General features: G+C 40.7%; 1 protein-coding gene across 2 annotated transcripts in view; it reads right to left on the minus strand.

Moving 5' to 3' along the window:
- The window catches only part of PCLO (piccolo presynaptic cytomatrix protein), a 548,662-nt gene that overhangs the window by 157,128 nt on the left and 364,349 nt on the right, over positions 1-27,185 (minus strand). For both annotated transcript variants that reach the window (XM_038373536.2, XM_038373500.2), the window contains exon 10: positions 19,465-19,590. In XM_038373536.2, the coding sequence (XP_038229464.1) occupies positions 19,465-19,590 (126 nt within the window). The remainder of the gene's footprint in view (positions 1-19,464; positions 19,591-27,185) is intronic.

Raw genomic sequence — 27,185 nt, forward strand, 5'->3', positions numbered from 1 at the left:
GGGAGGCCACTGGGTAAAGGAAGTGGGAGCGAGGATTCATATCCTTTCGCTAGCCCACTTCACCGGGGTAGTGCAGAAGCCAGGAAAGTTCCCCACAATAGCGGGACTATTCCCCCGCTTATATAAGCAGAAAGTTTGAAGTGGCAGTATATATCCAGTTTTAAGATACCAGGCCTTAAAGTTAGACACTAATCAGAATGACGAGTCAGGGTAATGTGGTGACTTTTAACTCAAACAGTTCATACATTTTTTCATCTAACTGTGTAGAAATATTCTCTTTTGCCTTCAAATAAACCTGGTGATTTTCATGCCAAAACCAACCTTCCTAGCCAAAATTGCAAGGGTGATAAATGTAGGCCTGATCATAGAACATGCTTGAAGCAATTTAAAGGAAATTCCTAATGCAGTTTTCTGAAAGTATTTATATGACTTTTTCCCTTTAATCTGTCTTTTAAGACATTAATTTTATATATTAATTTACGTAATTTTACATAATTTACATAATTGTATAATATACTGTAACAACTGATAATGGAACTGGAAATATGAAAAAGTAATTTTATAATTACAGTAACATAAATTGAAGAAAAGAGGAATTGTCATGCCAGATCAGACCATTGGTTCATCTAGTTCAGCATCTTCTCTTGGACAGTGGCATGTAGCAGATGTTTCAGAAGAAGGTGCAAGAAACCCTGAAATGGGCAATTATGGAATAACCAGCTCATGGAAAAAAGAAAAGGAGTACTTGTGGCACCTTGTCTCTAAGGTGCCACAAGTACTCCTTTTCTTTTTTGCGAATACAGACTAACACGGCTGCTACTCTGAAACTAGTTCATGGAAGAAGTTTCTTCCTAAGTCCTCTCAGTTAGTGATTGCCTTAACTTGAGCCATTTTAGGAATGTCTTTGTTTTTCTCCACTTCCTATCTCTCTGATCTTGAGATACATAGGAAACATAAAAAGAACAGGAGTACTTGTGGCACCTTAGAGACTAACAAATTTATTAGAGCATAAGCTTTCGTGAGCTACAGCTCACTTCATCGGATGTATAAAATGGAACATATAGTAAGATATACATACAGATAAGTTGGAAGTTACAATACGAACTGTGAGAGTAATTAGTAAAGATGAGCTATTATCAGCAGGAGAAAAAAACTTTTGTAGTGATAATCAAGATGGCCCATTTAGACAGTTGACAAGAAGGTGTGAGGATACTTGAATTAATATGCAAACTAGATACCAATAACTTGGGTTTGAATAGAGACTGGGAATGGCTGGGTCATTACACATATTGAATCTATTTCCTTAAGTTAAGTATCCTCACACCTTCTTGTCAACTGTCTAAATGGGCTAGCTTGATTATCACTACAAAAGTTTTTTTCTCCTGCTGTCATAGGAACCTGTCATTGGAAACATATTTGACCTGGACTCCAAATTAGTCTTTGGGAAAGATGGATCTCAGCAAAATTGTTCTATAAATCACACAAATACACGGCTTGCTGCTTCTCAGGCTATTAATATCAGCAGTTTGTATTATGTTCTATCACAGGGTGTGCTACAGAAAGCAAAACAATGGCACTTCAGTTTCATAGTTAAACTCACTCTGTAGAAGCTTTCGGAAAAAATGACTGTGTCCATAACCCAGAATTTATACAAAAAGATGCTTTTTTGCCCTGCATTTTATAATTAAAAATACACCAAGGTGATTTTAATGTAAATTTTCCTCTTTAAAAAAAATAAATCTTTGTTGTACAGTGACTCTGGAATGATCCTACTCTCTCTCTTTCTTACATGTGCATATCAATATGGAAACTACTATCATCAAGCAACATGAAACAGATAGATACAGTAGGGTAAATTTTCAGTGTGGAGGCACTTGAATAAATAATTGCCATTAAAGTCAATTAAATCTGTGTGACTGAATCCCTGTTCTTCAGGCTTAATTTTGCCAAGTCTTGCCTGAGTTTATCTTGCCTGTATCATGCTGTCACATAGCCCTCAAGGCTAGGATTTTCAAAGGACCTACGGAGTCAGGCACTCAATTCCTTTTGAAATTAAAAGATATTTGGACACCTAATTCCCTTAGGCAGATTTAAAAATCCAAGCCCTAGAGGCTAGTCTACACTGAGGATAATAAACTACTACTGCTACTACTAAAAAGTTGACTACTTTAGATCAAGTAATAGAGGCCTCAGCTTTTGATGCTGTATGTCCAGATTCAATCCCCACTTACAACCCAGTGTAGATAGTTGTTATGCATGACATTGTTCTGACAAAGACTGCAGGCAATTCTCCCTGCTACTTTCCCAACAGGCCCTAGTCATGTGTAACCCAACTGTGTCCACATATCTATTCAGGGGACACCATCATAGAGCCTAATCACATCAGCCACACTATCAGAGGCTCGTTCACCTGCACATCTGTCAATGTGGTATATGCCATCATGTGTCAGCAATGCCCCTCTGCCATATACATTGGCCAAACTGGACAGTCTCTATGTAAAAGAATGAATGGACATAAATCAGACGTCAAGATTTATAACATTCAAAAACCAGTCGGAGAACACTTCAGTCTCACTGGTCACTCGATTACAGACCTAAGAATGGCTATTCTTCAACAAAAAAGCTTCAGAAACAGACTCCAACGAGAGACTGCTGAATTGGAATTAATTTGCAAACTGGATACAATTAACTTAGGCTTGAATAAAGACTGGGAGTAGATGTGTCATTACACAAAGTAAAACTATTTCCCCATGTTTATTCTCCCCTCATTCTCCCCCCCACCCCCCGCTGTTCCTCAGACGTTCTTGTCAACTGCTGGAAATAGCCCACCTTGATTATCACTACAAAAGATTCCCCCCCACACCCCCGCTCTCCAGCTGGTAATAGCTCACCTTACCTGATCACTCTCGTTACAGTGTGTATGGTAACACCCATTGTTTCATGTTCTCTGTGTATATAAATCTCCCCACTGTATTTTCCACTGAATGCATCCGATGAAGTGAGCTATAGCTCACAAAAGCTTATGCTCAAATAAATTTGTTAGTCTCTAAGATGCCACAAGTCCTCCTTTTCTTTCCGCTGGTGAGTATGTTTGACCAATCCAGCAGAAAGGCAGGCTTGGAAACTGTGAGCAAAGAAACTTCCTGCTATTATATTTTTCCTAATGTGTTCAGGGAAACGGGGCTTCACATTCATTTGTGTAACTAAACAGTCTTGCACCAAAGAAATATCTGACATATTAGTTTCTCCTCCTGACTGAAACAACATGGCAAGGCTCCAAAAATTGGCTAAGCGCTAAGGCCAAGGAACAATAGTGATGTGTCTAATAACGAAGTTTAACACTTGCATAGTGCTTTTCTATCCTTGGATCTCAAAATGCTTCATGATAGTGAGTAAGAATTATGAAATATATGCCTCTTTGACAAAGTTCCTGCTCCACCTTGGTGGGTCTTGTGCTTATTGGCGGATTTGATCGCCTAGGAGCTTGGCCGTTTTTCTGAACCCACAGTCCAGGTCGACTCCTCCTGTGTCTGACCAGGAGTTGAGAGGATTTGGGCGGAACCCAGGGCCCTGTGGAATGCAGCTGTCTAGAGTGCCTCCTGGAACAGCTGTGCGACAGCTACAACTCGCATGGCTACTTCCCCATGGCCTCCTCCCAACACCTTCAACAGTCCACATTCTCACTCTCAGTTCCTAGTACCTCACATGCACACCACAAACTGAAGTGTGCTCCTTTTTAAAACCCAGGTGCCCTGATTAGCCTGTCTTAATTGGTTCTAGCAGATTCTTGATTGGCTGTAGGTGTTCTAATCAACCTGTCTGCCTTAATTGTCTCCAGAAGGTTCCTGATTGTTCTGGAACCTTCCCTGTTACCTTACCCAGGGAAAAGGGACCTACTTAGCCTGGGGCTAATATATCTGCCTTCTATTACTCTCTTATAGCCATCTGGCCTGACCCTGTCACAGCCTCATACAGTTTTACTGCAAACTATTTACAACAACATGAAATTTAGCAACAATAAACCTTGCCCCCTCACCCCCACCCTGCAAAGTGTTATATGATCCATCTGGTGATCACCTTAAGCCTTGAAGCATGAGAATCAATAACCTTTGTTATTTTCAGCATCATTATTATAACTGAAAATTCTATTAATATATTTACACTGGTAATTAATCCATTTCTGAAACTTGCTAACAATATAGCCTGTGCCAATAAGATTTTTTTTTGGAGGGCATTACTGATTGTAGAGAAAATTTAAATATAAATAGGCAAATAAGTAAAAATCTGGCCTAAATTGTTCACTTGCTATAAAGAGCCGAAATTTCCCCAAGTACATAAGAACATAAGAGCTGCCATACTGGGTCAGACCATGATCCATTTTGCCCAGTGTCCTGTCTCAGGCAGTGGCCAGTACCAGAGCTTCAGGAAGAGTGTACGGAATGGGGCAATTATGGAATGATCCACTCTTGTCTTGGACCTATCTTCCATGAACTTACCCAATTCTGTTTTGAACCGAGTTATACTTTTGGCCATGGCAATGAGTTCTACAGGTTAGTTGTGCATTGTGAATAATACCATCTCGTGTTTGGATTGTATGAAAGGGTAAATGACACTTCTTTATTAGTTTTTTCCCACAACATTCATAATTTGGCTGACATGGCTTTCCCAATGACAACTCTATGGGAAAAGGGAATTTATCTGTACAAGACTCTTTGAGAGTTACTGATCTCAAGGAAGATATGATCTAAATTATTTTTATATGATGTCTTATAAATATGCTCCAGTTCCATCATAGGCTATTGGGTTATATGCAGGAAGACATGCTGAGTAAAATTCTGTCTTGTGTTATGCAGGAGATCAGATTACATGGTCTTAATGGTCCATTCTCACTCTAAAATCTATGAATCTTTATTATACTGCACTCCTCAGTCCATTTGTCTCTCCCTTCCTCATTCTCACAGCTATAAAACACTTTGGGATCAAATTTGGGAAAAATCCTCAAGGGGGCCAGGAAACACCACTAGCCTCCCCTCAAGGAGTATCATCTGAATTAATTCTTTAGGCTTCACGGGAAAAATAAAAGAAGGTTCAGCTCCTGCCATGAACCAGCAGATCCATCTTCATCAATGCATCCGATGAAATGAGCTGTAGCTCACGGAAGCTTATGCTCAAATAAATTTGTTAGTCTCTAACATGCCACAAGTACTCCTTTTCTTTTCAGCAGATCCATGTTATTCTACATTGCCTCCCAGCTCCTGATTATTCTCCTACAGCTATGGCTGTTTCACAGTGTTGGGGAATTGCAGTTAGGAGTTAATACTGCCCCAGACTGATCACTAATAAATATATTTTAAAAACATAGTTTTCTAATGAAGTGCTCCTTAAAAAGCCCAGATAGATCAGTTTGTCATGTGTTTAAACTACCTCTACATAAACTCTATGCTTTTTTTTGTGAAGCAGGGAAAGAATTGTTAACTATCCTAAACAGAGACCATAAAAAGGATTGTGGGTGCTCATACAGTGTATTGCTTCTCAATGATTTCCACATCAAAGGTGCGCAGTTTGTAAATCAAAAGATTTTTTCTTCTAACTGCTCTCTCTGTAAACTCAGCATGGGATCTGATTAGACCCTTACATACAGCTGTGCTCCCCTCATGCCTTCTGATAGGTTGGACAGGTGTGTTTGATTGGAACTTGTGCAAACAATTCACGCACAAGAAAGAACAGAACCCAGCTCACTCTCAGGTAGCTATGTTGGTTGTGAACTGGTAACAGGTGTGAAGCAGTAAAAATATATTTTTATCTTCTGAAGTCAGCAGATAAGACTCATACACATGCAGAAAAGATGTGCTGAGTAAGGAAGTGCCCTTTTTTGCCAAGTCACTTTTTAGGGCACAACACACTTTCAAAAGTTCACTGAAGCAATTAAAAAAATCAATTATCTTATTTGTCTACTATCAATAGACACACTTACGAAAAGCAGCATGCCACATCTGCCACTAATAATCATTCTTCCTTTGGAAGAGGAACAAGTCAGAGTAATAGTTTGAGAGGAGAATCCAATATGTAAGACAGTAGCACAACTGCCTAAGTGACAATTTACAGCTGACATATGGGAACTACTTTTGGCACTTTTGGATTAAGTTCTTTCCAAAGGGCTTTAGATCAAAGCTTTCATCACAACTATAGAACTATCTGCTAGTTGGCATGAACTTTCTTTAATAAAATCAGTTTCTGCTGGGACCGACAGACCTGTGCCCGAAGCCCAGGGACATTTTGAGAGGCAGCTCCCCCTGTTCACACACCCTGAGAATGAGCACAGACAGCATTATAAATCACTAGGATAATGCTCAGAGACCAGGGTAAAGTTAATTATTTTCTTCCTGTGCAGCCATATATTAAACCGCTCAAACAATGAAATGGGGTAACTGGTTCAGATCAAATAAGAAGCGACTTAAACTTTTGCCTAGGACCTGAATTCAGACTTGTCTTTGAAAGCATGCTTCTCTTTTGTTGCTGTGATATTCATCTTAGAGCTCACTTATACCTCCAGGTTTCTGCCCATCAAAGTGTCATGAGAGACCTGTTTATTCAGGATTCTGACTTGATGGGAACCAGGAAATCTCTTCCCATTTTATTGTGATGTAGCCGCCTGTGTCCCTCATCTGCAGTTTTCTACAACTTTTCAAATATTCTGCACGATCTTCTCTAAAAGCACGTTCCACACCAGTGCTCAGGAAACATTGGACCAGATTAATGAGCTGAGCTCATCACATGATTCAGGGATGGGCGGAGGGCAGGGGTGGGAGAAAAAAAGAGTGTCTTTCTGCTCTGGGATGCCTGACTGCCTGTATCTATACCCCATTTCACCAGGAACACCCCCAACCGTCCCTCTATGGCAAGAGCTGCTATTGGTGAGATGGAAAGCCAGAGTACTGGCTGTACACTACCTGGGAATCCCCTTTAAGTGGGTGTGATCTTTTACACTACTTTATTATAGTACAATGAACCCAAAGCGGCTAGAATTGGGTCCATTTTGCCTTCTGGGGCATAACGGCTCCTAACACTGATACCATTGCCTGCTCTTCTTCCTAAGTCACCGCAGACTCATGGGAGGCCCATAGCTAATGAAGAGTAGATAAAACTGATTCTCACCAATGGTATGCTATAAACCATCAATGCAATTAAGCAGAGATGTGCAAGGCAAGGTACAAACATATTTAGTTTGTTGGAGAATAAAACTCTGTCTTCCTTTCTGGTACTTCCATGGGCTATGTAGGAAGATGTAATTAATTTTACTTCATTGTCCTGAATTTAGTCAGCAACACAGTTGCATTCCACCATTGTTCTAACAGTATGGACTGTAAATAGCCTGTTTCCTGTTACAGCAGACAGTGTGCCATCTTCCTTCTCAGAAATGTTTTATGGAGTAGCATTCTTTTTTTTATACACATCTCATATTCTCTTTGCCAGACTGTCATTGGGCCAAATTCAACTCCAGTGTAAAGGAGGCTAACAATTCCTGGTCTACTGACTATTATTAAATGGTAATAAAGTACAACACTCATGATTTCAATGGAGTTGCACCAAAAACTGAACTGGGCAGCATGACTCTTTGTTATCTCATAGAATATGGTTAATATATTAAAAATGACACAGCTAATTATTAATAAGTTAGTTGGCATCTGTCCATGTTATGCTTACTAATAGGGTGCCATATTTACATGTTCAATGTACAGAGGAAGTTTGGATTTGTTTTTCCTCACATTGTTAATGTTTTTTTTCTTATTACATTTTGTTTTCTTATTTTTCCAGTTAGCGGAAACTATGCTTGAAAGGCTGAAGACATTATATGCTCACACATCCAAAATGTGGTTAAATATGTATACTACATATTTACTATGTTTGTATATGTGCATATATTTATATATAATGTATGAATTGTGTGTGTGTGTATATGTATATAAATCTATTTAGGGTTTTACACTGCTGCCCATCACCACAGAATCTGATCACTTTCCAAGTAAAATAAGTAGCAATAAAAAAGTCCCCAATAGACATCATAGATTATCTGGCACTTCTCCTTTTTCAGGGTCAAAACTCACTTGGAGTAGGTGATTTTCTGTTTGATTTTTATTTTATATTTTATTAATTCCCTTTTTTTAGTTGAAAATGTGGCAAGGAGTTAGAGGTAGTTGTAGAAGTAGGATTTTATATTTGTATTAGAGGTTATAATGATTGACAGTTATAATAATGTAGTATGTATTAAATGTATTAATGTATGATTAATGTAAGACTTGGTGGGATAACTCACATGACTGGAGTACAGTCATGGATGGTTATAAACTGTTCAGGAAGGACAGGCAGGGCAGAAAAGGTGGGGGAGTAGCACTGTATGTAAGGGAGCAGTATGACTGCTCAGAGCTCCGGTACGAAACTGTGGAAAAACCTGAGTGTCTCTGGATTAAGTTTAGAAGTGTGTGCAACAAGAGTGATGTCATGGTGGGAGTCTGCTATAGACCACCGGACAAGGGGGATGAGGTGGATGAGGCTTTCTTCCGGCAACTCACGGAAGCTACTAGATCGCATGCCCTGATTCTCATGGGTGACTTTAATTTTCCTGATATCTGCTGGGAGAGCAATACAGCGGTGCTGTATTGTAAATCCAGGAAGTTTTTGGAAAGCGTAGGGGACAATTTCCTGGTGCAAGTGCTAGGGGAGCCAACTAGGGGGAGCGCTTTTCTTGACCTGCTGCTCACAAACCGGGTAGAATTAGTGGGGGAAGCAAAAGTGGATGGGAATCTGGGAGGCAGTGACCATGAGTTGGTTGAGTTCAGGATCCTGACGCAGGGAAGAAAGGTAAGCAGCAGGATACGGACCCTGGACTTCAGGAAAGCAGACTTTGACTCCCTCAGGGAACAGATGGCCAGGATCCCCTGGGGGACTAACATGAAAGGGAAGGGAGTCCAGGAGAGCTGGCTGTATTTCAAGGAATCCCTGTTGAGGTTACAGGGACAAACCATCCCGATGAGTCGAAAGAATAGTAAATATGGCAGGCGACCAGCTTGGCTTAATGGTGAAATCTTAGCGGATCTTAAACATAAAAAAGAAGCTTACAAGAAGTGGAAGGTTGGACATATGACCAGGGAAGAGTATAAAAATATTGCTCGGGCATGTAGGAAAGATATCAGGAGGGCCAAATCGCACCTGGAGCTGCAGCTAGCAAGAGATGTCAAGAGTAACAAGAAGGGTTTCTTCAGGTATGTTGGCAACAAGAAGAAAGCCAAGGAAAGTGTGGGCCCCTTACTGAATGAGGGAGGCAAGCTAGTGACAGAGGATGTGGAAAAAGCTAATGTACTCAATGCTTTTTTTGCCTCTGTTTTCACTAACAAGGTCAGCTCCCAGACTGCTGTGCTGGGCATCACAAAACGGGGAAGAGATGGCCAGCCCTCTGTAGAGATAGAGGTGGTTAGGGACTATTTAGAAAAGCTGGACGTGCACAAGTCCATGGGGCCGGACGAATTGCATCCGAGAGTGCTGAGGGAATTGGCGGCTGTGATTGCAGAGCCCTTGGCCATTATCTTTGAAAACTCGTGGCGAACGGGGGAAGTCCCGGATGACTGGAAAAAGGCTAATGTAGTGCCCATCTTTAAAAAAGGGAAGAAGGAGGATCCTGGGAACTACAGGCCGGTCAGCCTCACCTCAGTCCCTGGAAAAATCATGGAGCAGGTCCTCAAAGAATCAATCCTGAAGCACTTAGAGGAGAGGAAAGTGATCAGGAACAGTCAGCATGGATTCACCAAGGGAAGGTCATGCCTGACTAATCTAATCGCCTTTTATGATGAGATTACTGGTTCTGTGGATGAAGGGAAAGCAGTGGATGTATTGTTTCTTGACTTTAGCAAAGCTTTTGACACGGTCTCCCACAGCATTCTTGTCAGCAAGTTAAGGAAGTATGGGCTGGATGAATGCACTATAAGGTGGGTAGAAAGCTGGCTAGATTGTCGGGCTCAACGGGTAGTGATCAATGGCTCCATGTCTAGTTGGCAGCCGGTGTCAAGTGGAGTGCCCCAGGGGTCGGTCCTGGGGCCCGTTTTGTTCAATATCTTCATAAATGATCTGGAGGATGGTGTGGATTGCACTCTCAGCAAATTTGCGGATGATACTAAACTGGGAGGAGTGGTAGATACGCTGGAGGGGAGGGATAGGATACAGAAGGACCTAGACAAATTGGAAGATTGGGCCAAAAGAAATCTAATGAGGTTCAATAAGGATAAGTGCAGGGTCCTGCACTTAGGATGGAAGAATCCAATGCACCGCTACAGACTAGGGACCGAATGGCTCGGCAGCAGTTCTGCGGAAAAGGACCTAGGGGTGACAGTGGACGAGAAGCTGGATATGAGTCAGCAGTGTGCCCTTGTTGCCAAGAAGGCCAATGGCATTTTGGGATGTATAAGTAGGGGCATAGCGAGCAGATCGAGGGACGTGATCGTTCCCCTCTATTCGACACTGGTGAGGCCTCATCTGGAGTACTGTGTCCAGTTTTGGGCCCCACACTACAAGAAGGATGTGGATAAATTGGAAAGAGTACAGCGAAGGGCAACAAAAATGATTAGGGGTCTAGAGCACATGACTTACGAGGAGAGGCTGAGGGAGCTGGGATTGTTTAGTCTGCAGAAGAGAAGAATGAGGGGGGATTTGATAGCTGCTTTCAACTACCTGAAAGGGGGTTTCAAAGAGGATGGCTCTAGACTGTTCTCAATGGTAGCAGATGACAGAACGAGGAGTAATGGTCTCAAGTTGCAATGGGGGAGGTTTAGATTGGATATTAGGAAAAACTTTTTCACTAAGAGGGTGGTGAAACACTGGAATGCGTTACCTAGGGAGGTGGTAGAATCTCCTTCCTTAGAGGTTTTTAAGGTCAGGCTTGACAAAGCCCTGGCTAGGATGATTTAACTGGGACTTGGTCCTGCTTTGAGCAGGGGGTTGGACTAGATGACCTTCTGGGGTCCCTTCCAACCCTGATATTCTATGATTCTATGATTCTATGATTTGATTTCATCCTGCCAGCCACCCTTTTTGATTTCAAGACAGGAATAGACCAGAATAATCCTTATGGCTGAATAGAGTCACCTTTTGTTTTAGGATAAGATTTCATTACAGTATTTGCTATAAGGTCTTGCTTCTTGAATGCATGGCAAACTAAGTTCTGTAAGGTTCTTTTGTAATTCCTTTAGTAACCATATAATCCTTTCCATAATGTTATCCTGTCTGAAAGTCTCTGTAAAATTGTATGGTGTGAGTAAAGGATGTGTGTGCCCCTTGCTGGGCCCAGGCAGCATGGACTCATGGAGGAGGAAGCTGCCTCATTTGAACACCAAAAGGGCAAAAGCTTGGCTTTGTGGGTAGATTGGAACAAATAGCCTGGGACTGGAGGCTGGCAATGGGGGGAGGGAAGGGAAACTGGGTTTTGGCGTGGGGGCAGGAGAGTGGAGTTTGGAGCTGGGGGAAAAGACGGGGATGGGGAGGCAGAAGGGAGACTAGAACTGGGTAGGCAAGAAGAGTGGGACTGGGAGGGGGTGCTGGGGAGAACTGTGACTGGTTAGGCAAGGAGACTGAGACTAAAAGCACTGAATGGGAGAAACTGGAAAGGGGAGATTATGCCTTGTTGGGCAAGAGACTGGGTCTGTGATGAGAAGCTTGGGGAAGAAAACTGGGACTGGCTAAGAGGGGAGAATGGACGTGGAAAAGGAGATAATGGTTGGGAAGAGACCAATCTGAGATAGTTTGGAGGCAATGGGGCAGAATGGGACAAGCTTCTGCCCACTAGAGTACAAAGGCCACTCCAAAGCCAAGAATGGAACTCTCAATTCCTAAATCTCACCATCCCTCTGTGCTCAGCAACTATCTGTGAAAACCACTGGCAAAATGTCCCCAGCTCCCTCCAGTGCTGGTCCACATAGAGGATGACTACCTGCTACAGCCATCAGTTACTTAGTTAGCTCAAGTAGTAGAGAGCTGTGCCGTGGATCTAAACGTTGGAACCTGGCTCATGAACCATGTGGGTGTCAATAGAATATTATATGATGGAATTTCTGGGGGTGGGGTTAGTTTGCTTTTTTAAAACCCTAGGAAATTAAACACCGCAGTAAAACTGCATTAAAAGAATGTTATTAAGAGCTCAATAGTAGGAAATGCCAGAATTAAAGTTACTTGTGCAACCTTTTGCTTATGCATTGTGATATAGTCCTTAATTACATGACCATAAATTATTTTTTCCACAGGTTCCCTGCCTCCTTGAGTGCACAGAATGAACCTGCTCTGGCGATGAATCAAGGTTGTGAAGTGAAAGGGGCTGTTGCCCATAGGACTCCTACCTCATCAGATGCGGAAGGGGTGCAGTGAATGAGGCAGGGGTTACAGGATGAAAAAGGATGGTCTTATGGTTAAGGCAGTTGAATGCTGCCCTGGAGAATTGGATTCTATCCCTGGCTCTTCCTCAGACTGTGATGTCTGATGCTGGGCAATTCACTTAAGTAAGGCTATTCAGAGGTAGTAACTGATTGTGTGTTCCTCGTTTTCTAGGTGCCTGACCTGAGACCATGGCGTATGATTTGCAGAAGAGTTGAGCACTCACAGCTGCCACTAAAGTCAATGAGAACTATTCTTTGAAAATATGAAGTGCTATAAAATGCTAAGGACTCTGAAAAATTCCTAAGTGTCTCAAATTGGACACCCAAAATTAGGAAACACTATGGATGTAAATCTGTGTGCCTCAGTTCCCCGTCTGTAAAATGGGGATAATACCACCCTATGAAGAACGGGTATTCTCAATAAATTAATTAATGTTTGTGAAGCACTCAGACACTAGAGTGATAAGCACCACAGAAAAGATCAGGAGAATACTAATAATTCTATCTCCATAGCAGGGTTTGAACAGTTCTCAGTAAACAAAGCCTAAGGTCACACTTTGCAGAATAAGGATAAAACAAAATATTGAATTAATTAACTGAGCACTGTCTATTATGTGCATGGAGTGAAACTGGGGTCCTGTGGAAAAAATATTATGGATCATGTAATTAAAGACTGTATCACAATACATATGCATGAGAGATGCACAGGCAATCTTTGTTGGGCATTTCCTAATTTTTGAATGTTTGACTTTGCAATTTTAAAAATTTTTGTGTGTGTAATATATATATATACATACACATAAATTGTAATTCTTTTTGTCAATCTTGTGACTGATCACTTTTCTCTCTCTCTTTTTATAATTAAAACATTCAATAAGTATTGTATGCACCCCTCAAAACAATAACAGGTGGAAGATCACTCAACTGTCTCTATCAACATGAAAGTGAATTCAGACACGCGTCTATCAAACTGTGACAGTAATTGCACTTGATAGCTCAATGGAATCAGCTTTCCACTTCCAGTTTCTGTGACACCAATGAATGATGAATCAGAGCTATTTTTAAACTCCTGGAGCAATTCAAGATGAGAGAACCCAGAAAGACTGGCGTTTCCTAAACACTACTGCAGATCACCTAATAACATTAACAGATCCAAAAAGAACATACAAGCAAGATGCATTGTAATATACTGACTTGTGCTTATATTCATCACTTTCTTCCACTGGAGGGAATTTCAGACCTGTTCCAGTACTTTCAGTTTCCTGCACCACAAGAGCTTATAGAAATATTGCTCTTTTGTAATGAGTGGAGGCCACGTTCCTGGAAAGGCTGGTGAGTCATGATTTCTGTTCCTGATGACATTTGTATATGCTTAATTGATGACTATGGAGTATGTACAATAATAGGCAGCCACGAATCATTACAGCACCAAAGTGAATCATGATTGCTATACAAATAGATTGCTGATCAAAGAGCATTAACATTTGCAAATAACCATATGCGTAAGATATACATCTTCCTTCTCATATGTGATGAGACAGAGAGCCTGAAAAACATACAAGGCTAAGTTCTACTCGCAGGCACCAGGACCAGTAACTTTGTTGGACTAATTCTAGATCCACACTGTTCTACCAGAAAGCAGACGGTGACCCACAGACCTTACTACAAATCAAATACATTTTAGCAGATTTAGAAGTTCAGAAAACAAAATCAGCATTAGCCACATGTACACCTGATCAAGAAATGCAATCATAGCAGAGCCAAATTGTCTCTGCAGATGAACAATAACCCTTTAAAACAACTAAAAAGTCACTTGGCAGTAATTATAAGATTGAGCAAGATATATTTTCAGCAAGATATGATGAATGGGAAGTGTATCAAGTGGGTGGGCATACCCTACTAGAATGCTAATTTTGATCCTGATAGGGAATAGATTACGCAGTAGCAATGAAACTATATTTCAGTGCTATTCCAAGGGCTACCTTCTGTTCTCAGTAATAGTGACACAACTGCAGTGTAACTCCGTTGATTCTGAGGGAGTTACTTCCGAGTTATGCTGGTATAACTGAGTCCAGAACGGAACTATTAAGGTCAATTTAAAATATGGCTGTTCGGATGATGCAGAGGGAAAGGGAAAAGAGGAGATAAATATTTCATTAGCCTGTTCATCTAACCATGGCAATGACACACAATGGTAATGACAGGAGAATTCAGATGACCAGTCACTTGGTTTGACACTGTCTGCTGGACAGTAAATTCAAACTTCTCCTAACACAGCTGAAAACATCAATGATTGGTATGTCAGGAGCTATTTTAGAACTCTATTCCAAAAGCTGCTCATAGCAAAAGAGCCCAGAAGGCTAGTTTTCTGCTCAGCACAGTGAGTGGATTTTCAGTCATTAAGTGCCTCTCCTGATTCCCAAAACACTCCATATTGTGGGCAATATTGCATTGTTGCTTCCTAATCATCCTCTGGATTTCCATATAACCCCATTTAGTTAAGGAAATAGACACTTGAGTCATATCTATGAAAGACCATTTTTTATGGGTGGAAGGTGTAAATATTTGTGGGGAAACATGAACAAAGGTAGGGCCAGATACTTTAACATATATTCAGACTCAGGACTTGTCTACACAGCTGTACAGTTTGGACTACAGGGGTCGGAATAGCAGCATACACCAAAGTGTTGCACTGTAACTCCCCATGTGGATGCTGTGGACATGAACTAAGAGGTTCCTAGTTCATATTAATGTAATCCTCTTCAACCAGTTGTCTGATCTGTAGACATGTACCTTATTCCATAAGTAAGCCATTGAATGCAATGGAACCACATGCAGAATCAGGCACTAACTTAATATATCAATGGCAGAATCAGGCCCTTAGCAAAAACAAAGAGAACATTTTTTGTCACTGAGCAATTCCCTCATTAATCTTTAAATTTACTTTGAAAATAGAACCTTTTCCTTATTTACGGCCTACAAAGTATTTTTGACAAAGAAAATAACAAGCATTTTAAAACCAAAAGGTACAACAACAAATTTGGGTTAAATTCTATTCTTGTTTATTCCCAGAGCGTATTGAGATGATTCTTTTTGTAAATACAGTCTCTGCTCAGGTTTCAGAGTAGCAGCTGTGTTAGTCTGTATTCGCAAAAAGAAAAGGAGTACTTGTGGCACCTTAGAGACTAACAAATTTATTAGAGCATAAGCTTTCGTGAGCTACAGCTCACTTCATCGGATGCATTTGGTGGAAAAAACAGAGGGGAGATTGATATACACGCACAGAGAACATGAAACTATGGGTTTATCATACACACTGTAAGGAGAGTGATCACTTAAGATAAGCCATCACCAGCAACGGGGGGGGGGGGGGAGGAGGAAAACCTTTCATGGTGACAAGCAAGGTAGGCTATTCCCAGTAGTTAACAAGAATATCAGAGGAACAGTGGGGGGTGGGGTGGGGTGGGGTGGAGAAATACCATGGGGAAATAGTTTTACTTTGTGTAATGACTCATCCATTCCCAGTCTCTATTCAAGCCTAAGTTAATTGTATCCAGTTTGCAAATTAATTCCAATTCAGCAGTCTCTCATTGGAGTCTGTTTTTGAAGTTTTTTTGTTGAAGGATAGCCACTCTTAGGTCTGTAATTGAGTGACCAGAGAGATTGAAGTGTTCTCCGACTGGTTTTTGAATGTTATAATTCTTGACGTCTGATTTTGGTCCATTTATTCTTTTACGTAGAGACTGTCCAGTTTGACCAATGTACATGGCAGAGGGGCATTGCTGGCACATGATGGCATATATCACATTGGTAGATGCGCAGGTGAACGAGCCTCTGATAGTGTGGCTGATGTGATTAGGCCCTATGATGGTGTCCCCTGAATAGATATGTGGACAGAGTTGGCAATGGGCGTTGTTGCAAGGATAGGTTCCTGGGTTGGTGGTTCTGTTGTGTGGTGTGTGGTTGCTGGTGAGTATTTGCTTCAGATTGGGGGGCTGTCTGTAAGCAAGGACTGGCCTGTCTCCCAAGATCAGTGAGAGTGATGGGTCGTCCTTCAGGATAGGTTGTAGATCCTTGATGATGCATTGGAGAGGTTTTAGTTGGGGGCTGAAGGTGATGGCTAGTGGCGTTCTGTTATTTTCTTTGTTGGGCCGGTCCTGTAGTAGGTGACTTCTGGATACTCTTCTGGCTCTGTCGATCTGTTTCTTCTCTTCAGCAGGTGGGTATTGTAGTTGTAGGAATGCATGATAGAGATCTTATAGGTGTTTGTCTCTGTCTGAGGGGTTGGAGCAAATGCGGTTATATCGTAGAGCTTGGCTGTGGACAATGGATCGTGTGGTAGGATCTGGATGAAAGCTAGAGGCATGTAGGTAGGAATAGTGGTCAGTAGGTTTCCAATATAGGGTGGTGTTTATGTAACCATCGCTTATTAGCACCGTAGTGTCCAGGAAGTGGATCTCTTGTGTGGACTGGTCCAAGCTGAGGTTGATGGTGGGACGGAAATTGTTGAAATCCTTGTGGAATTCCTCAAGGGCTTCTTTGCCATGGGTCCAGATGATGAAGATGTCATCAATGTAGCACAAGTAGAGTAGGGGCATTAGGAGACGAGAGCTGAGGAAGCATTGTTCTAAGTCAGCCATAAAAATGTTGGCATACAGTGGGGCCATGCGGGTACTCATCGCAGTGCCGCTGACTTGAAGGTATACATTGTCCCCAAATGTGAAATAGTTATGGGTGAGGACAAAGTCACAAAGTTCAGCCACCAGGTTAGCCATGTTTCAGAGTAGCAGCCGTGTTAGTCTGTATTCGCAAAAAGAAAAGGAGTACTTGTGGCACCTTAGAGACTAACAAATTTATTAGAGCATAAGCTTTCGTGATGAAGTGAGCTGTAGCTCACGAAAGCTTATGCTCTAATAAATTGGTTAGTCTCTAAGGTGCCACAAGTACTCCTTTTCTTTTTGCAGGTTAGCCATGACATTATCGGGGATACTGTTCCTGACGGCTTGTAGCCCATCTTTGTGTGGAATGTTAGTGTAGAGGGCTTCTACATCCATAGTGGCTAGGATGGTGTTTTTAGGAAGATCACCAATGGACTGTAGTTTCCTCAGGAAGTCAGTGGTGTCTCGAAGATAGCTGGGAGTGCTGGTAACGTAGGGCCTGAGGAGGGAGTCTACATAGCCAGACAATCCTGATGTCAGGGTGCCAATGCCTGAGATCATGGGGCATCCAGGATTTCCAGGTTTATGGATCTTGGGTAGCAGATAGAATACCCTAGGTCGGGGTTTTATGAGTGTGTTTGTGCGGATTTGTTCTTGTGCTTTTTCAGGGAGTTTCTTGAGCAAATGCTGTAGTTTCTTTTGGTAACTCTCAGTGGGATCAGAGGGTAATGGCTTGTAGAAAGTGGTGTTGGAGAGCTGCCTAGCAGCCTCTTGTTCGTACTCCGACCTATTCATGATGACGACAGCACCTCCTTTGTCAGCCTATTTGATTATGATGTCAGAGTTGTTTCTGAGGCTGTGGATGGAAACCCAAGAACCTATCCTTGCAACAAAACCCGTGGCCAACTCTGTCCACATATCTATTCAGGGGACACCATCATAGGGCCTAATCACATCAGCCACACTATCAGAGGCTCGTTCACCTGCGCATCTACCAATGTGATATATGCCATCATGTGCCAGCAATGCCCCTCTGCCATGTACATTGGTCAAACTGGACAGTTTCTACGTAAAAGAATGAATGGACACAAATCAGACGTCAAGAATTATAACATTCAAAAACCAGTTGGAGAACACTTCAATCTCTCTGGTCACTCGATTACAGACCTAAGAGTGGCTATCCTTCAACAAAAAAACTTCAAAAACAGACTCTAACGAGAGACTGCTGAATTGGAATTAATTTGCAAACTGGATACAATTAACTTAGGCTTGAATAGAGACTGGGAATGGATGAGTCATTACACAAAGTAAAACTATTTCCCCATGTTATTTCTCCACCCCACCCCACCCCACCCCCCACTGTTCCTCTGATATTCTTGTTAACTGCTGGGAATAGCCTACCTTGCTTGTCACCATGAAAGGTTTTCCTCCTTCCCGCCCCCCCCCGCTGCTGGTGATGGCTCATCTTAAGTGATCACTCTCCTTACAGTGTGTATGATAAACCCATAGTTTCATGTTCTCTGTGTGTGTATATCAATCTGCCCTCTGTTTTTTCCACCAAATGCATCTGATGAAGTGAGCTGTAGCTCACGAAAGCTTATGCTCTAATAAATTTGTTAGTCTCTAAGGTGCGACAAGTACTCCTATTCTCTGCTCAGTTTATCATGTTTGCAAAATGGTTGTGATTTAATCCTGATTCCTGCAAATATATATGTTGTTCATGTATCAAAAAGTTTATGTGAACAAATTTCAATCTATTGGGAAAGGAGGGTGTCGAGAAGGGCTCACTTTGACTATTCAGTCTTCTGTATTTGTGGTCCTTTTTCTGCTCTGGATGACTGATTTTATTTTAAACAGAAGAACAACAAATGATGATGAATTCAGAGAAGGAAACTCTTGTCCAAATATGAACATTGCTTGCAGATGAATTCAGGTACTCATATGAAGAATAGCCATTCCTCAATTGTTTGTAAGAAGAATTGCCCATTTATGGGAATGTTCATAGAGAGTGTAATAAGGAGTAAGAACATTGTCAAAATAAACACAGAATTCAAAGAAATATTTGCAAATACTGTTTTGAACTCCTGAAACTATATCAGTATATTATGTACAAGATATACTGGGAGTGGCAGGGGTGTTTCACAGCTCAATTTTGTCATATACATTCTCCACTGGTGTAGGGGAAGGATCTTTCACCAGGATCTGATTGTTGAACAGTCCAAATGCTGCTTTAAGTCTCATTGGAGACGGGTTTGGGCTTAGAATTGACTCCCTGATGCCTTCCACCCTACCTTTGCACTGAGTGCTGCCCTGGAGAAAGAATGAATGTAACCCACAAATCATGCAATAGAACATTCCTTGGTTGCCAGTTTTTGATGACACCTTTATCTTACCTTCCATCAGCTTCCCTGTCTGCTCTGCACTGCCCCCGGGGAGGATCTTGGCAATGTAGGCTCCAATTTCTTCATTGTTCCCTGGAATTTCTTTCCCACCTACAACTCGGATTCCCAGTCCATTGCCTGCAATCAAAAGAAATAAACAACTGGGTATGGGCAGAGACAGAAATATTGGATATTTGTCTGAAGAGAAGTGAGGACAGAAGAAAAATCACAAGCTACATAAAGGAAAACAAACACCTACAGCAGCTTCTGAACTTGAGCATGGAGATTAATTTTACTATCAAAACCACACTGCCATTGCCAATAGAGAATTCCTCTAGTGGAAAGGGAACATGGGTCTGCTGAATTTACAAAAGGAGAGGCCTCCCAACTCCCTAAGTGTTGGAGATACAGAGAAGGGCATCTCTAGCTCTGTGGAACTGAAAGCCATCTGCATGGATGTCTCCCGTCTCACTGGTGGATATCCTCCCCATAACAGTATGGTTCAGTCATAGATTCATAGATTCATAGATACTAAGGTCAGAAGGGACCATTCTGATCATCTAGTCCGACCTTCTGCACAACGCAGGCCACAGAATCTCACCTACCCACTCCTATGAAAAACCTCACCTATGTCTGAGCTATTGAAGTCCTTAAATCATGGTTTAAAGACTTCAAGGAGCAGAGAAGCCTCCCTCAAGTCAACCATGCCCCATGCTACAGAGGAAGGCAAAAAACCTCCAGGGCCTCTCCAATCTGCCATGGAGGAAAATTCCTTCCTGACCCCAAATATGGCAATCAGCTAAACCCTGAGCATATGGGCAAGATTCACCAGCCAGACACTACAGAAAATTCTTTCCTGGGTAACTCAGATCCCATCCATCTAATATCCCATCTCAGGGGATTAGTCCTATTTACCCTGAATATTTAAAGATCAATTACTTACCAAAATCCCATTATCCCATCATACCATCTCCTCCATAAACTTATCAAGTAGAATCTTAAAACCAGATAGATCTTTTGCCCCCACTGCTTCCCTTGGAAGGCTATTCCAAAACTTCACTCCTCTGATGGTTAAAAACCTTCGTCTGATTTCAAGTCTAAACTTCCTGGTGGCCAGTTTATACCCATTTGTTCTTGTGTCCACATTGGTGCTGAGCTGAAATAATTCCTCTCCCTCTCCTGTATTTATCCCTCTGATATATTTATAGAGAGCAATCATATCTCCCCTCAACCTTCTTTTAGTTAGGCTAAACAAGCAAGCTCCTTAAGTCTCCTTTCATAAGACAAGTTTTCCATTCCTCGGATCATCCTAGTAGCCCTTCTCTGTACCTGTTCCAGTTTGAATTCATCCTTTTTAAACATGGGAGACCAGAACTACACACAGTATTCCAGGTGAGGTCTCACCAGTGCCTTGTATAATGGTACTAAAACCTCCTTTTCCCTACTGGAAATACCTCTCCTGATGCATCACAAAACCGCATTAGCTTTTTTCACAGCCATATCACATTGGCGGCTCATAATCATCCTATGATCAACCAATACTCCAAGGTCCTTCTCCTCTTCTGTTACTTCTAATTGATGTGTCCCCAACTTATAACTAAAATTCTTGTTATTAATCCCTAAATGCATAACCTTACACTTCTCACTATTAAATTTCATCCTATTACTATTACTCCAGTTTACAAGGTCATCCAGATCCTCATGTATAATATCCCGATCCTTCTCTGAATTGGCAATACCTCCCAGCTTTGTATCATCTGCAAACTTTATTAGCACACTCCCACTTTTTGTGCCAAGGTCAGTAATAAAAAGATTAAATAAGATTGGTCCCAAAACCGATCCCTGAGGAACTCCACTGGTAACCTCCCTCCAACCTGACAGTTCGCCTTTCAGTAGGACCCGTTGCAGTCTCCCCTTTAACCAATTCCTTATCCACCTTTTGATGTTCATATTGATCCCCATCTTCTCCAATTTAACTAATAATTCCCAACTTAGGAAAAATGTTAGAGCATTATGGAAAAGCTCCCCAAATTCCCCAGATGTAATTGCTATATCACTGAAGCCACACACCCAACCTCTCCCATAACACTAAAAATATACTCTAAAACCTACTCTGTGTACTTCTAATAACCACAACGTACTGCAAAATTGTTAATTAGGATGGCAGATATAGTACAACAATCCTTAATTTGAGACAGCAAATGCAGGTGTAATCTGGCTGCACTTAGTTTTCTTACATATCTAAAAAAATACATATAATTTAGATGAACACATGATAGCGGAGCTTGCAGGAGTTTGTAAAGAGTGAGTGTGAGAGAACCGTGAACTGCTAATATACTGTCTTTGGAAGGTACTCTTACTTTTCTTACACGTTTGCTTTTACATCAAAGAATATTATCAAAATATAAGAAATCTACAATCATATGGTGTTGACTTTGGTGGTGATGTTAAGTAGAGTTGGGTTGGAAGTGGTGTTCCTGTCAAGTGACAGTTTTTAAGATTTCAAATATTTTTCTAGTCCTGAATCAGGATGAAAGATCAAATTCTCAAAAATGTTGGCTGACTGATTGCCTGAAAGAAAAAATAACCAGATTGGGTCAATCAAAACATTTTGATTATTTCAAAATGTTTCATTTCAATTTTGATGTTTTTAAAAAAAATTAAATTTGTTTGAATTTTGAAACAAAAAGGCATTTCAACCTGGAACATGAAACTTTTTGTTTCCAAAATAGCAAAACCTGATATTTTGACTATTTCTTCTTCTTCTTCTTCTTTTTTTACCAAATCAGGATGTTCTGACCTTTCCCCACAAACAGTTTCAGTTCTGATGAATCTACATTTTCTGACTAAACAAGCATTTGAATCCTTGTTAATTAATTCAGATAAAAATAGATACTGTCAAGTAGATTGATGAATTTCTGCATCTAATGTTAAAATAATACTTGCTCACTTCTTAAAAGTTGTTAAGTTGAACATAGTGGAATAGAATTTGATTATTTTCAGTAAGCAATAAACAAATCACTAAATCATCATTTTCAGAAAGTTGATAATACTCTGTAAAACATTTAGAAAAAATTAAATAATGCATACCTCTCTCTTCCTGCATTCTTTATATTTAAAAATATTTTGAGTATAATAAACATAAAATTTGCCTTTAAAGAAAAAATCATAAATGAGATGTTTCAGACTTTTATCTAGGAGCATAAAGACTATTTTTTCCATCCTTGTTACAACTGCTAAAGTCATTAGCTTTCAATTTATGAATTAATAACTCAGCCTCTACTGGGCGATTAGAGTTATCAGCTATGTAAAACCCATAGCTCAAAATCATTTCCAAGCCATATCCTTTTATATTTATATGTTCCCTGAGACTGCTACTAGTGCTTCAAGCAGTCAGGTTTTGTCATAAAGGCTGCTAAGTATCCAGAGAGATAATTGGAGCTACTGGCTCCAACCCTCTTGGCAGTGGGTCTGTCCTGAAGCACCCATGTTCCTCCCCAGAATCCTACCCATGAGGTATATCCTATAACCAGCTACCTTCAAGGTGTATTCCTGCATAGGCTTTGTCATATCTGGCATGAAGATGCTTTTCCATTTCTTGTTATCTCATTGTTTATTCTGGATTAGTCTCCTGGTCTGATTGCCTTTAGGCCAGGAAAGACATTCCTACTAGGTTTTTCCATCCCAATTTGGCTATCTATTGGTTGGGTCTATGCCTTCCTCTGAGATCCTGTACAACCATGTATTAGCCAGGCAACTTGGGTGTTTCAGTTTTTAGTTGGTTGTACCCAGATAGGTTGCCCTTGCCAATAAACCATGATTCAGCAAAGCAGCTCATTCAAGTGACCTGCACACTCAGTGTGCACATGCAGTATGTGTGCGCGAAGTGGGGTCAGATCTCCTGACATCAGGAGCACATGACCCTTTCATTCGTGCTACTTATGGGGAAAGCATGCCTCTGTATGAGTCCTCAAAACACACAATTGAGCCTTGGACCTTCAAGAGCAGTTGCCAACACCAGTGGGTCAGTGCATGTGGGTCCTGCAATAATGTGGGTTACAAATATACATTGGTCTGGGTTTGGTTTGGCAAGGATCTCCTCCTGAGTTGAGTTGATTTGGTTGAAATGTGGCTCAGCTGTGCCCGCTGCTGAACACTCCTGCAAAGTGCTGAGCATTTTCAGCTTCTGAATATCTTCAGTGGGTGTTGAGAGGGCTCAGAGTATGTCTGGATGAAATACTTGTATCTTTAATAAAAATTGTGGCCAATTTTACCTCACATCATGCGTATGCCTTTATTATTTGGCTTGACATTCAGCTAAAAATCTTTACTGAATACAGTGTTCTATAAATACAAAGTTTTTCTGTTCAGCCGCTAGTCTCTAAGGTGCCACAAGTACTCCTTTTCTTTTTGCGAATACAGACTAACACGGCTGCTACTCTGAAACTTGTTAATTTTTCCTAACACTCTCTGAGAGAAACCAGATTTTTTCTTTCTCTTGTGTGTAGATATAACATTAAATTAAGAATTGGGGGAAAACAGGCTGACTTGGAGGGGACCCTCTGAAATAAATACATAAAGGATCCATGAAAATCAATGTCACAGAAGATCACCTAGACATTCAGTGTAATTACAAGCACAGGGGACTGTAATCAGCTTCTTACCACAAAGCATAACAATTATGGGAGTGGCTATTTCTTTAACTATAAATTTCACATGGATAATCATAATCCTGCAGGGCTGCTAATACTCTAAAGGTGATGATTTGGCATATAGTGAGTTGTCTCATGCTGTGCATAAAACAATGGTTGGGTGTGGCTCTCTGATTGTGCTATTATCGACTCTTGGATTATTGTAAGGTTCTATATTCAGGGGAAATTGTTATTCATTGTAATGTAAATAAACAACTTGGTAATGTCACTATTATTTATTATTTCAATGGGAGTTGGTGGAATTTAGCACCATTCGGGATTAGGTACTATATTATTATTTTCTTTCTTTATATGAATTTATAGTAAAATAAAATGCATCAATCCTGTGCTCCTCTGTGATTTTTACAGAAATTAAAGATTCAATCCTTAAAACAGATGAGTACTTCACATCAGGCAGGTTATGGGAACCATCTATAACTTAATCAAGTGAAAATACACCATCCTTAAAGTCCACAGAAGCAAACAGATGGGCTTTGCAATGTGCCCTGAAGGGTCAACAGAGATGATCCCTTTCAGACAGTAACTGGGAGTAACTTCCAAAGCTGAAGGCCCTTACAGAGAACATCATGCCGGCAGCTCCCTCTCTTAAAACAAAGCTGTGGCAGCATAGCACAGGAGAGAGGTGCTATCTCAAAACAACAGGCCTCAAGCCGTTTAAGCCATCTCAAATAAACAGGCCTCAAGCCATGTTATTTATTGCCCAATGAATTCACCAGGGGTCACTCTATTGATGTCTATCTGCACTGGATCAGGACCATAGAGCTTTCTGCATCAAAATCAACATATTTCACCCAGAAACATGCAGCCAGTGAAGATCCTCAAGTGCTGTTGTAAGGTGCTAGGGGTGGGACACCCACACTTAACCAGGGCTGTGAGGAAACTGAAATTTCCTTCCTGTGGAAAATTTTGGAATTCTGAAAATATTTTCATTCCAAACTGGAAAAAAAATTGGAAATGTGAAATTTTCTGCAGGAAGGAAGTTTTTGAAAAATTCTTGGCTGGCCATGTAGCCAGCCAGTCTAGGTAGTCTGGGAGCTGGGCACCCTGACAGGCAATTTCAAAAACTGATCAAATGGGAATTTTTCTACCAGCTTTACACTTTAAACATGCTGCCCCATACCATATCAGATGCATTTTCTGAACAGATTTAAGGTGGGATTTTCAAGAACACCCACCACTGGCCTAACATTGTCCCCCCAGGAGTCAGTGATAAAATCGCATTGCTGAGCACTGTTGAAAACCTGACCCTGTAAATCCCAAGTAGAGTTAAGTGCAGTGGTCTAGTCTAAAGGTGATAGAGGTTTGGATCATGATAAAGTCCACTACCAAGAGAAACTGTTGTAACCTTAAAAGCTAGATATAGCTAGCAATCGTCATCTTGGTCACAGCTGCTACCCAAGCAGACTCCCAGATTGCACAGTCAAAAGATTTATTATTAACCAGTATGATAGCAAATGGTTGTATATAATAATTGAGTTCAGTGTGAGTAGTGTGGCGAAATCCCCTAGTCAACTTTGAAAATTAGTACCTATACATACAGTGTAGAATTTTACTTTTATATTCTAATTTGCTGGAATCAGAACTATGAGTCATACTACAGAATAAGTAGAAATACACTGATGGCCACCCATATGAATTTACAATTAAATGCCTGTTTCAATCAAAGACATGTTTCTTGCCCCATCCCAAAGTAAGCATCTTACTGAATGCACCACTTTGTTTGAGAAAAGTGGTTTTTATTTTTCATAATTATACTGTGAAAATATTTCTAAAAGAAATATCTGAGAAAAGATCAGCATGTGGGTTAAACTAATTGAACTAACTTGGCAAATTCTAATATGTTGGGTTTAAATCATCATAACAGGAGTTAAATTTTCTTTCTTTGGTTTTTGTGAAAACAGACTTTCAAACCTGTTTTGTGTACGGTACCTATTGAAGATGCTGACCTCATTACTTTTGTCTGCAATGAGATTGCCAAAGTTATCACTCCAAATGTGGGTAGCTTAAAAAATATCATCCATAATATAGTTTCTCAGATCTCTTTTTTCCCCTTGGTCTTTTATTTCTTCTTTTAAATCTTTAAGTCTTAAAATCTTTCAAACCATTTTGATATTCATCTTTCAATTTTTGGTTTTCTGATTTATGAACTCCAAGTTTCTTTTTTCTAAAACAGAGGTCCAGTTAGCCATCAAAAATTGAATCACTGTGTTTTGAATGAGAGAGGGCACCTTGTTTACCTTTGGTTATGGATTTTCAACTGTCAAGTGTGTTTGAGAAAACATCTCTTCAAAGGGAATGTTATACATTTAGATGCAATCCTTTTAAGATACTTGAAAGCTGGAAGCACTCCTAATTAACTGCAACTGTTTTTTACTAATCTCCCAAGGCTGTGAAACTCTCTTGCTATCTAATCTTAACTCAAGCTTTAAGATTTACAACCGTCAGCAAAACATTCACAGAAGGACAGAAATTGATGCTCAACTCTAAAGAAATGTATCACGTGAAAATTAATTTGTAGCATGGTTCAGTACACAGCCAGCTACCAGTTTGGCTTATGAGCAACTACTTATTTCTGAGGAGTACTTGTGGCACCTTAGAGATTAACAAATTTATTTGAGCATAAACTTTCGTGGGCTAAAGCCCACTTCATCAGATGCATGCAGTGGAAAAATGCCTTGCAACAAAGCCAGTTGCCAACTCTGTCCACATATTTATTCAAGGGACACCATCATAGGACCTAATCACATCAGCCACACTATCAGAGGTTTGTTCACCTGCGCATCTACCAATGTGATATATGCCATCTTGTGCCAACAATGCCCCTCTGCCATGTACATTGGCCAAACCAGACAGTCTCTACACAAAAGAATAAATGGACACAAATCAGAAGTCAAGAATTATAACATTCAAAAACCAGTCGGAGAACACTTCAACCTCCCTGGACACTCAGCTACAGACCTAAAAGTGGCAATTCTTCCACAAAAAAACTTCAAAAACAGACTTCAGAAACAACGATTGGAA

Source organism: Dermochelys coriacea, chromosome 1, assembly GCF_009764565.3.
Source record: "Dermochelys coriacea isolate rDerCor1 chromosome 1, rDerCor1.pri.v4, whole genome shotgun sequence".
Lineage (NCBI taxonomy): Eukaryota > Metazoa > Chordata > Testudines > Dermochelyidae > Dermochelys > Dermochelys coriacea.